Here is a 15,571-nt window from a genome sequence, read left to right as displayed (position 1 = left end):
TGACTGGAGTGTTCTGCATATTAATGAAGGCTGACCATTTTCTATTAGGCTTAGAGACAGACTTGACTAAGATGAATCAATTCTACTTGCCTTCTAGGTATTAGAATATATATATATTTTGGCCTGTGAAATAACTTTGGACCAGAGACCAAAACAGCAGACAAAGGTATATCTAGTGGACTAGAGTGGCTCTCTAGAGCCTGTGATTACTGAATGTCACTCTGCATTAAGCTACAGGAAGATATTGTAGTACTTTAATACTTTCCAACGTTCCTGGAAACTAAATGCTTTTACATCTGGGTCCTACATAGCAAAGGGGATGAGAAATAGTCCCTTTTACGACAGTTCTGTTCTTCATTTGACAATTCTGGCTCATGAAATCTGCCAAATGTTTTGGGGGATAGTATTTATCCTTGAACTTGTCAGGGTCTATGAGTGACACCCAGCCCACGAGCATATATGTCAGAACAATAACTGGGGTCTTTGCAATTACTACTTCTCTCCTGGGTACCCTGTTGTCACCTGGAAGCTCATAAAGAGTTAGAGAGGTTTCACCTGTTATAGCTGTGGGCCCAGCATGTTTTTTATATAGAGAATATATAGACTAAGAGTCCTGCTTTTAAAAAGACAGAGACTCAGATTTCATCCAATGAGAAACAAGCTAATTTCAGAGTTGAGGGGTCCCTTGTCACCCACTGGCTTTCAGGAATGCATGTTTCATGTGTTCAGAATGAGACATGTCCCTGCCAACACACTAGACTTGATTGCTGAAACCAGGTCAGTAGAAACCATTGAAGTTTATTGGCGGTCACAATGCTTACACTGTATGCAGCAAACACCCTTACAAGTCTATCCGCAACCTGATCACGCAAGAAAGGATTCACCACACAGTCGCCAGAGGAGAAGGAAAAAAAAAAAAATTAACAGGCTTGTTTCTGGGGGTAGAGGAGAAAAATAAAAATAAAACCTAATTGATGAGTGTCCCATGGGCGAGAGCTGAACTAGAGATGCGTACAACTAGCAGCAACAGTTGTGGAAAAAGTACAAGGCAAATAGCTTTCTCCGTTAATTTTCCTCTGTAGGTTAATTTTTTTTAATATTCAAAACATTTATTATGGTTTTCATTTTATAAAAATGTATATTTTTAAAGGGGTGGGAGAATGTTAAATACTTCATGCTAGGCAGACCTTGTTATTAAGAACCCCTCCACTGTAGTAACGTCCTCCAGTTCATACATTCACGAGTGCAGGGTACATATATAAATATCCACACGCACACATCCACACACACTGCCTCGAGGGCTGGGGAAGACTAAAAGTTATTGGCCACACGTGACTGGGCCTCTGGTGGACTCATCCAAATTGCTCGACAGGAGAGCCACTGGCTCAACTCCTTTTCTCTGGTCTCCACTTTGAACAGAGACCAAGAACCCTAAATTATAGAGTTACATCTGACTTTTAAAAGCAAGAGGCATATGTCTGAGGATGGGGGATCGGCAAAGTGGGAAAGAGGATGAAGCTAAGAACACCAAACACTTTTAGCTGGAGTTGACGGTCACTGCAAGAGGCCATGGAACCGAGGGCGGCATCTAGGCTGACGGGGGAGGAGGGGTGGTGCTCCGCATGGCTTAGAGTTCCTAATAACAAGGGTAATATAGTAACAGGAAGTGATAATTTGGGGGCCAAGGGAAGGGCAATAAGAAAAAATATACATTTGGAATTTTTACTTTTTTTTTCTTTTTGCCTCTCTACACTGTGTCACTAAATATATCTCTGCACGTTCACACATCCTTGTCCAGTAAAGCTTCAGGCCACCAGAATACACATTTTTTCCTCACTCGCATACACAACCCCTCACATCAGCATTGGTGCACTAGACTCTGTAAAAATTTTTCAGTCACACTTTGTTTTTAAACTTGAGTCAATATAAACCTTGTTCAAAATGTTATGAAAAAATGTACATGTTTATACAAGGCAGGTTGTGGCAGGACACTGGGGGTTCTTTCCCCGTGGGTGGCCCCAGGAGGAGAGGGGCTGGAGACTCACACATTTGTGCCTCTATCTCCGTATCTCCTCCCACCACCCTTCCCACCCAATCCCCCAGGAACCAGCAGCGCCCTGCCCCCCGAGTGAGTGCACGCACACCCCTATTCCCTGGGGAAGAAGCTAGTTGACCTCTGCCATTTTCCCCATACCCCTGGAGGAGGGGGCCAGGATCAGCCAAGCCCTCTCCATTGTAATTGTTCGCCCCCTGGGTCAGACCAAAGGGGCACTGCTCTGTACAGGTAGAGTCCAAGGAGGTGTCAGCTCATCATATCATTGCTATTCACTCCATACGTGGAATTCTTCATCGAGTCGTTGACTTCTCGACGGAATGCAGACAGGTTCTGGGTGAACCTACAGAGAGGAGCATGTAAGTTGGGGGAGCAGAGTGGAAGGAAAAGGTCTTTGCCGAAAATGTTTCTAGCAAGCAAGTGGCTACTGAGAGGCAGAATGTTTGAAACAATAGGTTCTCAGGTCAGTTAATTTCAGTCCTAAAACTAAGGAGAAGCTGGGCTAGTTTTGCACCCCTTTCTCCCTGACAACTTCAAGGCAAGCTCAAGATCTGGTTAAATCCAGGGCTCTGAGGATCATTTCAGGCTCATGGCAGCACAAAAGGAATCTCAATCTCATCTCTGTCAGATAGGAAGTAACCCTCACGAGGTGAGGGCTTGACGAGAATGAGGCTGTCTCATGTCTTAATGCCAAGAGACCTGTGCTGTCCAGTATGGTAGCCATTAGTCACAGGTGGCTGTACAGCACTTGAAGTGCTCAGAGCAACTGAGGAACTGAATGCAATGAAAAGACATTTAAAATTCAGTTCCCCAACTGTACCTTAATTAATTTGAAGTTAAAAGCTCTATTTTAAATTAATTAAAATGAAAGAAAATTTAAAAAATCAATTTAGGAAAACCTGACATAAGTTCAGTTATTGGATAACTAAGTATGTCTAGAACAACTTACGTATGGGAGTCTACTTTGTCAAATGTAAATCTTAGGAAATCTAAATACAAATTAAGTATTTCCGATGAAAATTTAGCATCTGAATTGAGATGTCCTGTTAATTGTAAAATACGCAAGATCTTGAAGACTTAGCACAATAAAAAGAATGTTAAAATTCTCAGTTTAAAAATACTGATTACACATTAACATTATTTTAGACACATGGGTTAAATAAATAAAAGATATTAAAATGAATATTGTTTCTTTTTACAGCAACTAGAAAATTTAAAATTATTTTGTGGCTTGCTTTTCTATTGGGCAGCATTTCTTTTTAGACGGCCTCTAGAAGACTTTGAAGGAGTCTCCTATGTTTCAATGATCTGAAAACTAACAGTTGCCCAGGATTTCTTGGCAGAGCCTTCGACACTCACCTGTCTCTGTTTTTCGTTAGAAGGTTTCGCTCGATGCCTTCCATCAAGTTTTCAAAGCACAGATGCATAGCCTGCTGCTTCTCTGGTGGCTGGCTATTCACGATACTGTTCCTTAGGTCAGAAAAATACTGCAGGGCAGAGAGAGAGAGAAGGTAAGGAGAGAAGAGGCAGAAAGGCTGACTAGCCCCTCATCACCTGAAGAACAGGAGTGTTCTAGAAGAAACAAAATTGGATACTTTTTTTAAGTTCATGCAAGCACCTGTAGGCTATCATTATCTTACTTAAAAATCTAGAATCTTAAAGTGATAAATGCTACGAGGGTCACCTGATGCAGATTCTTCTTTTGTAAGAATTTTTAGATTTATGTCTGTTTATGGCAGAACTGGAACTAGAACGTAGGCCTCAGGTGCTCTGATCTCCAGAGGCTTCTCTCCTTGTCACACTTCCTCATCCTTCCCCTTCTGTCTGAACTGCTACAGGTGCTCACTTCTAATGTTTAAGTGATTATGTTCTGTTCAGCGCATGAACAGGATATGCTCAGAAAATGGGCCACTTTCTCTCTCTCTCAGCACTGTGGGGGTGTTTTTGTCTTTCCCACAGTGCCCTGGATACCAAGGAGCTGGTTCTCCTACCTTTTCATTAAGTAGTATCAAGCCGAGTAGGGGTCGGGACATAGACCACTGGTTCCTACAGTCTTCAAAGATGATGATATTCAGCACCGTTGACAGCATCTGGAAACAGAGAAGTGGAGGCAGTGACCTGGTGTGTGGCTACCCAAAACAGAACTACAGATCCCAGACAGAGTTTATTAGGCTTAAAGCCTTTTCTGAGTTCATGAAACTTCATTTAAATCTATTATAAGGTGAGTTACAAGATATTCCCTTTCTAGGGAATTGGTTTGATCATTCATTTAAAAATGGACCTTTCCAGTTAACTCTGGTTTTTGTGGGTAATGGGATCGGTCAAGTAAATGATTATAATAAGCAAAATCACCCTGCACTAAAGCTCTCAGGATCTTGTATCAGAAGAGAGAGATTTATAACATTTTGGGGATGTTCACGATTTCTTAGAGAAAAACGTAGATAAAGATGAGGTTGGTTAAAATATTATTGGCTAAAATCTTAAATTATTCCATTGATTCTTTTTCCTTATCTATTTTTATCTGGTGTATTTCTGCAAATCTTATTTTTGAAAATATGTTGCATACAAATTAAATAATGGTAGGCATACGGTTTGATCTCCATGTGTGGTCAGTTATCTCCTTTTGTCATGTGCTCTTTTTTCTTTTTGTTAAACCGAGAGCTTTATTTGAAAGGTAGAACAACATGTAAGTTTTTTGGCTGCACAGTGTGGCTTGCAGGGATCTTAGTCTCCCAGATCAGATCAGATCAGTTCAGTCGCTCAGTCGTGTCTGATTCTTTGCAACCCCGTGAATCGCAGCACGCCAGGCCTCCCTGTCCATCACCAACTCCCGGAGTTCACTCAGACTCACGTCCATCGAGTCAGTGATGCCATCCAGCCATCTCATCCTCTGTCGTTTCCTTCTCCTCCTGCCCCCAATCCCTCCCAGCATCAGAGTCTTTTCCAATGAGTCAACTCTTCGCATGAGGTGGCCAAAGTACTGGAGTTTCAGCTTTAGCATCATTCCTTCCAAAGAAATCCCAGGGCTGATCTCCTTCAGAATGGACTGGTTGGATCTCCTTGCAGTCCAAGGGACTCTCAAACCCACGTCCTCAGCAGTGAATGCTTGGAGTCCTAACCACTGGACTGCCGGGAATTCCCTGTCCTACACTCTTCTATTCTGCAAGTGGCAGCACAAGTTTTACAGCTGGGTACTCATGAGCAAAGCCACTGCCATGGAAGGAGGACGGTGCTCATGGGACAGGCCCAAGGCATGGGGGCTGGTGTGACACTCAGAAGAAAAATTCAAAACCTGATTTTTTCGGATTTTCTATATCCACATTCAGTGATTTCTCAGCAAACTCAAAAATCTGCTGTCATTTTAAGGCATAAAATTCTCCTTGGCAGCATTAACCAGGTGAGATGTTGGTCAAGTTCATTATCTTGCTGGGCCTCCCCCTCTCAGAGAGGTTCTCTCTCCCATGCCACCTCCTGCCCCTCACACTCCTCACCTGCTGGATCATCTCTGGATGCTGCTGCATGATATGCAGGAAGCGGTCGCTCTCCTGGGTCAGGGGCGTCGTCCTCTTCTTGGTGCTGCGTGAAAGCTGCTTGAAGAGGTATGTCACGATGTGGTCCAGGCAGGAGCAGCAACCTGTGCATACCATGGTGTCTGGAAGAGAGCAGAGCAGGGATGGAACAGAGCAGGGGTACTGAGCTGCCACTGGCAATGCAGCTGAATGTGAGATGCCAAGCTTATACCCCTCAGAGGCACCTAGCTGGACTGGGGACGTGGCTGGTGTAGCCAAGACTACCAATGGGGATGCTGTCTGTTAACCTCTCACCCTCATCTTACAGCCGGGTTTAATGCCAAATCTGAAAATGAGCTCTTCATAATAGCTAATAATAGAAATACTACTGAAATTATTGACTTCATATGATGTGGATTTATGTCTTCTGCTTCATAAAAAATAACAAATAGCTTATAGTAGAGCAAGTGCTTTTATCGTGTCAGATACTGTGCTAAGGACTTTATCTCTATTTTATCCTTTAGAGAATGCCAGGAGGTAGGTGTTCCATTTTACCAATGAGTAAACAGAAGTGTGTAGAGGTTCTGTGACTTGCCTTAAGGTCTAGTAACTGCAAGTAATTGGAAGAGCAATGATTAGAATCCAAGCACGCGACGTGAGCCTGTGCTCCGAGTTACCTGGGTGATGTCACTGAACCCAGCTTAGTACAGCCTATCGACACTACGGTTTGTTAAGAGTGGGGTGCTGAAACATTCTTTTCTCTCTGGCATTTCTGGGGAAGTGTGTGGTGTAAAGCTGCAGGTGTCTGTGCATTTATAAAGGGGACATTGCAGTGCAGCCTGCAGACAGCACTGACTTGGTGAGGCTCAGACCACAGGCCTAAACGAGTAAACCATGCTGCTTCTGTGCAAGCCAAGGTTTTTCAAGAAGCTAAAAAACAGCCTTCTAAAGCAGGATCTGATACCTGGCTGGATGGTTCTAGATATGGTTATGCACCCTGCTAGGGGTAAGTGCATATCAAGGAAGTGGCACAGAAGTGTGGCTAACTCACCATGGCAGACAATTCAAAAGTCATTCTCTGTGCATTTGCAATAAATTATGATCATTTTTCAGTTGACTTATGTTTTGCTCAGCTTAGTCTAAAAATGTATTTTATTCTCTGTACACATACACACCAACTAAGACAGGTGGCTGGCGGGCAGTGTGGTAACAAAATGGTTGACCAGAGCCAGGTGGAGTAGGATGAAAAGACTTACGGAGTACGCTGAGTAAAATGCCCCACTGCTTCCACTGCCCTAAGGCTAGGATCCAAGCACCCTGGTCCAGCTGAAGGGCAGCCTCCATGACCTCCAGATCTGCCCTGCCTCCTCTCTCCCTCCAGCTTCGCCTCACTCCTCTCTTGCCATCTGGACTTCCTGGTTCTTCCTTGCCTTTGGGGGCTAGTACTTGCTGTTCCTGCTGCCAGGAGGCTTCTTCCCCAATTCATCTGATGATGCCCGTTCAGCGCCTTGCAGGACACCCTCCTCAAGGCCAGGAATTCAGGTATTCTTCCAGGGTGCTCCTACACACTGTACTCACCCCACTGCTGTGCTTACACAGGTAAGGGCGGGAACAGGCAGTCATCTGTCTACAAGTCTATTTCATCTACCAGATGAAAAGCTCCCAAGGGACAGGGACTAATTACTAGGTCCTTAGTGCCTAGTCTGTAGGAGGGCATCAGTAAGTATGTGCTGGAGGAGAATGTTCTCAAGAGTTATATACTCTGGTGTGAGGGACAACTCCCCAAAGCAGTAATCCTATTGAGGCAAGATTCTCCCTTTTGCTTAGTGAGGTGGTAAAAGCCAATTGACCAGCCCACCCACCCACCCAGGTGCTTACCAAGTGCAGTAAGTCCTTCAGAAATGGAAGAGAGAATATACATGATGACATGAGGTTCCAGGCTTGCAATAAAGTTCATGTGGTCCTGGGTGAGGACTTCCAGTAGTGAATAGTAAGACTGGCTGAGCTTGGGGTAATCCTGTGGGAGAAGCAGGGTTAGAGTCAGAGGAGGTCATGTGTACCTCAGCACGTGTGAGCACGATCAGAAATAAACAGCTTAGTGCCCTTCAGATGGGAAGACAGAAGGGCCCAGTGGAGCTAGCTTCTAGTTCTTCAGAGAAACATTCAATCATGGCCTCAGCCAAAAAAAAAAAAAAAAGACTGACATGATGAGGGGCTCAGATTCGGTCAATGATGAAGCTCAGGGCTTACCAGGAGGTCGCTGTGGGGGATAGAGAGGAGCAGCTTGATGAAGGTCTGTAGAGCGTTGTCCAGGGCATCATCCCCATAGAGACGGAAGACTCCAAAATTGACGTAGCTCCCGCTGAGAGCAGCCTTCAGCATGGAGAAACAGATGGAGATGCCCTTGAGCTTCAGTGCGTAGACCTGATCCTTCGGGACCTCTCCTAGTGTCAGGATGCGATTGCCTGAGTAGACAAGATACATTTATTCAATCACGTGGTAGCTGACAGTTTACACACCAACCCAACCTATTAGTCCAAAAGCCCTTGGCACCGGGTGGCGCTGTAACACGAGTGCATGAACAACACAGCATGCCTTGGCAGTGCTGTCCTGGATACTGCCAGGGCTGGCCTGAGACCCACACTGCGGAGTGTGGTGACTGGGCTAGAATTCACTTCCAGGGTTCTGCTCCTCTTAACTGCTTACCATACATTGTTATCATCTTGCTGGTTTCTCTGAAGAGTAAGATGCCATTGGGGGATGAGACATCAAACTGGAGTCGCTGGGATCTGAGCAAACACAGAGGAGATAAAAGTCAGAGATGTTGCTGGAAGACTTACTCTTGCCTGAGTACCTTAGGTGATACTTTTAGCGTGAAGACACAGACTACCTATCCTAATGTGAAATAACCAAGTTAATACAAGATAACCAGTGATGTAGCTTGTTGTATCTTGAAGAAAAACATGATACATTCAAGTTCTGCTGCTCAAACCGAAAACATTTAAAAGAAACAAGGGAAATGAAGCTGGAAATAAATTATTTTAAAAAATTCTCAATTTGATTTAAAGTATGGGTTCTAGCACAGTCATTGCTTGGTTGTACTCATTCACAGCCCTGCAGACTTTAATCTATTACATATTACCTCTCTAGATTCACTGGCAACTGCGGGCGGGGTACAAGCATCGTCCCTACTTCTGAAAAAAAGCTGTGAAGGGACTGAAAGCGCTACCTGGGGAGTCAAGCCGGGAGGGCAAACAACGTCATCAACCTGAGTTTTGCATTCCTGACTGCCCCCTAGGCCAGAGTTCTCCTCCTTGGCTTGCTCCTCTACTGCTTAATGAGGTCGCTGACCTCATGGCTGGTAAGGCCTCAGACCAACACGAGTCCTCTTGATTCTTCCTCCCCCACCCCCCGCCACAGAGAAGGTCAAGATCCGTCAAGATCTAGCTCTCCAATATGTCCTGAACCCACCCGCCTGCTGTGAGGTCCTTTTGCTTCCGCTCTTGCCCCTAGGGTCTCATTCTCCACGTGAAGCTAGAAGGACACCTTTAAATAATGTCAAGGAGATCATTTTAATCCCTGCTTAACATACTCCAGTAGCTTCCCACATACTGAGAGTACACACCATGCTTCACTACTGCTGTACTGAGCTGCTGCTCGATGTGTCTGACTGGTCGCCCACCATGGTCTCCCCTCCTTCCCTAGGCTTCAGCCAGCAAGCTCATTCTGTCTCAGGACCACTGCAGTTCTTTTCTGTTTTGACTGCTTTTTCCCTCTCCTTGCAGGGAATACCAGAATGCTTCTGGTCCATCTATATTACTGTCTCTGAGAATCCTTCTCTTCTTCAGCTCCCTTGTTTTATTATCTTACTTTTGTCAAATGATCTTCCACACTTGTTTTACTGCCTATTGTCCCTCCAGAATGTAACATCTAAGCGGGCGAGGTTTTGTCTGGCACAATCAGTATCAAAGTGCCTAACTGGCAAAGAGCAGATGTTCTTCAGTGTTTATTTTATAAATAAGTCTTAACTATAAGCCTCACAGGTGGCTACAGCTTCTGTGACTATCACCCACTTCTTCACTAAGGTAGTTGTAAAAATGACTTTCTCTCAGGTGTGCTGGTACAGATGCAAGGCAGATGCAGAGCTGAAGCTCTAGTGAAGTCAAGGTGCTGAAGTTGTCTTTTCTTTACGCCCCTAAATTGCTGGGCAAATCTAAAACGTAGTATTTTGGAAATCTTTCTTAATTTAAGATAAACCTTCACTGATTCAGCTGTCATCTGCCGAACAATGAATACATAATGGGACATATGTATACTTATGGCTGATCCGTTATAATTATCCTTCAATTAAAAATAAATAAATGAAAAAGAAATTTATAAATGAGACTCTTGGTCACACTTAAGAGTGGGTATCTTGAGACGCTTTTTAAAAAGTGACTTACTTCCTGCAAGCCGCTATGGGTTTGTGTGGGTGGGGACATCCTTCTTTCAAACAAACAAAAACAGAACACAGTCTATCAGAGGTTTTCAAAGTTTGACAGCAGTGAATCTTAGTACCCTCTATAATCTGCTGAAAACACGAGATAAAACAAACAACCGTAGGGCCCGCTCAGATGAAGGGCGGCGGGGCCTTTTGAGACTCTCCCTGCTTACCTGTTGTGGACCAGTTCAGCCATCAGCTTGAGCACAGGTGTAGTACAAGCTGGGTCATGGTACCACAGCTCAATGGCCCGCTGCAGGATGGGCATGTAGGAGGGGTAGCTGTAAATGAAAAGCTAAGGAAGAATTCTGAATCCAGAAAGGTACTGAAGTTCTCAGCACTGGTCAGGCACGAACTGCCAAATTACAGTTCTCTGATTCCCTGTCTCCTGCTTGCTAATCTTAGCGTCTTTCTAAACAGAAGGTTCTAGAGCAACTGTGTGTCCTTTACCTTTTAACGGGCATCTAAAGACACACTTTAACTTACATAATGCCTTTCTTCTGAGAAGCACAATGCATTTCATCCTGTTATCTGTCCTCTTACCACTTCTGTGGGGTGACAGGGAAGCATAACTGTACATAACTGTTTGAGGAAACGGAGGCACTTAGATGTTAACTGCTTTGTTACAGATTATGAAGTTAGTAAGGTTAGCCTTTCTAACTCCTAGAACAGCTGTCTTATTTATTAGTAGATTGAAAAGTCTCTTTTCTCAGTGTAGCAAAATTCACATGCAAGAATTCCAAAGGGATTTATAACTGGGACCCCAAACAGAAACTGAGGAGCCCCACCTCACTCACTCCTCAATCTCAATGACCAGGCAGCTTCACATTATTAGATCACTGAGGAATGAGAACTCGAAAGATATGGCTGCCTTCTGGGTAACTCTCCACCTTCTCAGCCTCACAATTCATTCCTCCCACCTTCTCCAGTGACTCCATCACCCATTCACCCTCCAGGTAAAGCTTGTGGAGGTGCACGCCTAGCTTTGAGTTAGGATACATCCATTCGAACAGCATCATGAAGCTGGTCTTGGCATTGAAGGCGAAAGCTATCCCTCTCAGGTCTCTTACGAGGCCAACTAGAGTTCGCTGTGGTAGAAGGCAAAAATATGTTAAGACGGAAGAAACACCAAACCTATCACCACCCGATGGGAATTTCATCTTCCTTCTCCCATCATTCAACAAATATTCCTTCGCAAGTATTCTGACTCGATCTCTCCCATAATAGAGAGAGAAATGCAATCTCTTCTCTTGAAAAACTAGTTTTGGATGCTTTTTATATCCAGAGAAAGGGATAGTTTCCTGGCCCATCATAGCAAAAACAGAGGATGATAAGATTTTAAGACATTAATGTGATAAATTGTATGTAAAAAATTGAAAAGCAAAAAAGCTTATTCAAGAAAAGGTGGGGGAGAAAAAAGCAAAAAAAGCACATACAAGAAGACGGAGAAGAGTCATATCCCTAAAGGTCTGGTACCACATCTAGTTACAAAGGTGTCAGTACCACAGGAATGCAAATGCAGACCCCGCCAGGAGCAAGACAGAAGTCTGCAAGACTATTTGCCTTTTGGTTGGGTTATCTAGAAAGAAGACTGATGGATCTTGGATCTATAAAGTACTAATACTATGCCTTTACAGAATAAGAGCCTGTGACCCAATTACAGTCCTGCCGTAGGCAGCAAGAGGCCAGGGTTAGGACACCAAGATTCTAAATCCAAAGCACTCTTTCTGAACAGAATATTGACTAGTGGGCCCTGAAGAGCAATGAAACCACTTTCCAAAAGCTAACAGCCACGAGTAGGCACACTGAGTATCCTGATTCGTTTGTAAAAAATGTCTGCATTTTTGCTAATGGTCTGCTTACAGCTCTATTCCTAAACTGATACCATAAGCTCAACTTTAAGTCTAAGACATGGGCTTGTTACATGAGACACGACAAAGATATAGTGATGGTTGTAGTTCATGGCCAAGGTGGTGGTTTCATTAATTTTACTTGTTTTGTACAGAACTAATGTGACGGGGAAGGGGCTGCTATCCCTCAGTTATCCTTGATAGTAGTACCCATCTCAGACCCCAGTACACCAGAGTAAAGACGAGAGAGTCTGGTAACTGGCGTTGCTCTCTGACTTCCTTGTTAATTTGAAGAGAGAACACCAAGAGGCTTTCTAGAGATGAAAAAGGAGAATTTTATAATGTCAGGTAAAGTATGGCATTTTAGAGGGCAGTATCACTGGGCTATTTGGTGGCTCTAGAACTCAGTATTAGTGCCATGAACACTACAGAAAAGTCCTACAAATATTAATAGTCCATTGTTTCTGGTTTTGGTACAGAGATCTATAGGTAAAGAGAGCAGGTGTGCAAGAAACAAGAAGAGGAGGAAAGCAAAAAAAAAAGATGGCTATTCTGACAGCTAGAAATCAATAACTGAAGGTAACTTTAAAATTCCATTTATATGGAAATTTACAAACCCTTCTAAATGACTCATGCGTCAAAGACGAAATCTTAATGGAAATAAAATGCAAAAAGCTGAATGATAATGAAAGATGCTATATATCATAGCTTGTGGATTCTGGAGACCCGTTTCAAAACAATGTGAAAACTTACTGCTACTAAACCACTTAAAAATGGCTGAGATGTTAAGTTTTATGTTTTTGTTTTGTTTTTTTTTACACTAATTAAAAAAACAAAACAAAACATTTATGAAATAATATACCTAAAGAGACATTTATAGTTTTAAATGACCGTATTAGGAAAGAAGAGCTTGAAAAGTGAAGTGGCAACCACAGAAAAGATTCAAGTAAAAGGTATAAAGATAAAGATTAAGAGCAGAAATGAATGAAATAGAAAACAGATAAAACAGAAATAAAACAAAGAAAATGAAAAAAGAAAGAATTCTTTTGTGTGCTGTGAGCAGACTAATAAACTAACAAATCTCTCACAAGACATCTAGAAAAACGAAAGAAAGCACTAATAAGCAGTATTAAAAATGAAAAGGAGACATGACCAAATATACTTCAGAGATTAAAAAGGCAATGAGAAAACATGTTAACATTATGCTAACACATGTGAAAACTTAAAGATAAAAAATCCTAAGAACTGTTTAAGAACATAAACACTTAAGAGTTTATAAACTTATGTTGGTTCTTCTATTTAAAAATCCCAGGAATCCAAGAGACTGAGTAAAAAGCTGTATCAGTAGAAAATCTACAGATAAAACACTATTTTCTGCAGTGCTATCCAATCCAGTCTCTCTCAGGGACTAGCCCTCAACCAGAAGCTGATCAATCAGTGTGTGAAGGACTTACCTTTGCCTCCTGTTCGTTGAAACTGTTAGTGCTAAACATCTGGGCCACAGCCTCAAACGCCGCTGTGAGCGGCAGCATGAACTGCTCATACTGGTCTTCATCCTCTCCTGTAAGGAAAATAACCCGGGCTGTGACCCCAATACAAAACGTGCAAGGCTGTGGTATGTGTGAAAAGTAAGTTGCTATAAAGGAAGTACAGATCCAGGGATAATTCAGAGCAGTCTCTTGATTATCCCAGTAGGTACTAGTAGTAATTTCAGAATAAAATTATGTACAGAGATAATTTTTTAAACTAGAAAAATCATCACAGCAGAAATCATCTAACTCAGGAATGCCCCAATGAGGTTCAATATCAAAGATTCTGATGAGAAATGACCGAGTCTGGTGTATGAGAACTAGATGAGACCTGAACCTGAATTAGGCATACGTGGAGGAGTTTATTACCCCCCTCCCTTTTTAAGTAATTCTTCATAAACACAGAAGGTTTTACCTTGTAAGTCTAGTAGGAGGAATAAACCTAAACAGCTAAAAATTGTGATACTATTAAGCTTTAGGTTGTAAGCTGAGCCCAAACTGCTAATATCACAACCAGAACCAGAAAGATACATAAGCTCTCCTGGTATGTCTGTGCCAGGGAAGCGGGTGCTGAGGAATACTGGCCGTCTCAGGTGGGCTGCACCCCAATGTGGCAGGAGGGATTATCTGGCCAATGAGATGCATTTAGGAATCTCAATTCTCAATTCCCTTATCTTACAGATGAGAATCATGAATAGAATTTTAAAACCTATCAGATGAAAACTTCAGACACATACTGTAATTTTCTTCCAGTTACAGGGATCATGATACCACAATCTGTTGTTGGTGAAATCAAACTGTAATTTCAGATATTTTTGAAACAACAGCAAAGACTTCTCCCAACATTTAGTTTTCTATCCTCGCGTAAAAATTGAGAACAATGCCAAATTACTTCACTAGCCACTAGGGTTTATTGCAGTACCTAAATCCACCATGAGGAGACGCCCAAGTGCTGTGTAGAAGGTAGTTCGACACCGCATGTCTGTCAGGTTGGACTGATTGTTAATACCCAAGAATGAAAAGTGCTCGCTCTATTGAAAAAAAGAAAACAAGTTACAAAAATAAAAACACAGGGTTAGAAGCGGAATGCAAGCCAGTAATTTTAGAATTACTGAGCCCTTTCAAGTTAATGGCCATATCATCATTCCTTAATGGTAAATGAGGAGTATTAAAAAAAAATTTTTTTAAACTGTTACTGTTACCTACAACTAAGTTATTTTAGTAACAGTAATAGTTGGTGCTGTTGCTGCTAAGTCGCTTCAGTCGTGTCCGACTCTGCAACCCCATAGATGGCAGCCCACCAGGCTCCCCTGTCCCTGGGATTCTCCAGGCAAGAACACTGGAGTGGGTTGCCATTTCCTTCTCCAATGCATGAAAGTGAAAAGTGAAAGTGAAGTCACTGTCATGTCTGACTCTTAGCGACCCCATGGACTGTAGCCTACCAGACTCCTCCGCTCATGGGATTTTCCAGGCAAGAGTACTGGAGTGGGTTGCCATTGCCTTCTCCAATAGTCGGTGACTTCACCATAACTCAGATTATCTGGATCCCAAAGAGTAGCTCTGATGACAGTAAGCATCATCTGGCAGTATGAAGGCAGTGTGAGGGACTGAGCACCAAGGAGCTCAATGTGAACATGTCCACTGCTGAGAGTATGTGGGAGGGGAGGTGGCTGGAGAGCAGGACCAGGAAAGGGGCTCAACCACTCACCGTGTGATTGTTCAGCATGAACTGTACCGCACTCAGCTTCACTAGCTTCCTTACACTACTGTATGTAAGGAGGAAGAGGGTCAAGGAAAGTGTGATGCAAAGTAAGAACCTCTGCTGCAGAATGGGCACCTTCTAGGTGAGAGCAGTTTCTTCCTGTACTATGAATCCCATGCCTGGATAGTCTATTTGTCTTAACCATTTGAATATGACACTGCCAAATTGGGGAAAAAGGAATTCTCTTCTAAACAGCATTTTAACTGACAGATGAAAGAATACCCATCTCGAAGTCTATGTGTAAGAAAATAGCTAAAACCCAGCAGTTTCCCTCAAGAATCATGATATCCTAGAGTAGCTTTTCTCAACGGGGCTTCTGAAAGAGAATTAAGCGCTAAAGCCTGTGTACAGCACCCACTGTAGGTGTGAATAAACCTCTCTCCTATGC

The 15,571-nt window shown here is 42.9% G+C and overlaps 1 protein-coding gene across 2 annotated transcripts in view; it reads right to left on the bottom strand.

The window, feature by feature from the left end:
- Positions 1-778: 778 nt before the first annotated feature.
- XPO7 (exportin 7) overlaps positions 779-15,571 on the bottom strand; it is a 91,197-nt gene continuing 76,404 nt past the window's right edge. For both annotated transcript variants that reach the window (XM_061426920.1, XM_061426921.1), the window contains exons 17-28: positions 15,130-15,193; positions 14,344-14,452; positions 13,347-13,453; positions 11,042-11,130; positions 10,216-10,323; positions 8,269-8,351; positions 7,813-8,027; positions 7,441-7,579; positions 5,545-5,705; positions 4,045-4,143; positions 3,413-3,540; positions 779-2,396 (exon numbers count right to left, since the gene is read on the bottom strand). In XM_061426920.1, coding sequence (XP_061282904.1) covers positions 2,303-2,396; positions 3,413-3,540; positions 4,045-4,143; positions 5,545-5,705; positions 7,441-7,579; positions 7,813-8,027; positions 8,269-8,351; positions 10,216-10,323; positions 11,042-11,130; positions 13,347-13,453; positions 14,344-14,452; positions 15,130-15,193 — 1,396 coding nt within the window. In that variant the 3' untranslated portion in view covers positions 779-2,302. The remainder of the gene's footprint in view (positions 2,397-3,412; positions 3,541-4,044; positions 4,144-5,544; positions 5,706-7,440; positions 7,580-7,812; positions 8,028-8,268; positions 8,352-10,215; positions 10,324-11,041; positions 11,131-13,346; positions 13,454-14,343; positions 14,453-15,129; positions 15,194-15,571) is intronic.

Source organism: Bos javanicus, chromosome 8, assembly GCF_032452875.1.
Source record: "Bos javanicus breed banteng chromosome 8, ARS-OSU_banteng_1.0, whole genome shotgun sequence".
NCBI classification, from domain to species: domain Eukaryota; kingdom Metazoa; phylum Chordata; class Mammalia; order Artiodactyla; family Bovidae; genus Bos; species Bos javanicus.
Note: the sequence above shows the minus strand (reverse complement) of the source record. Positions and strands in the feature narration are given on the sequence as shown.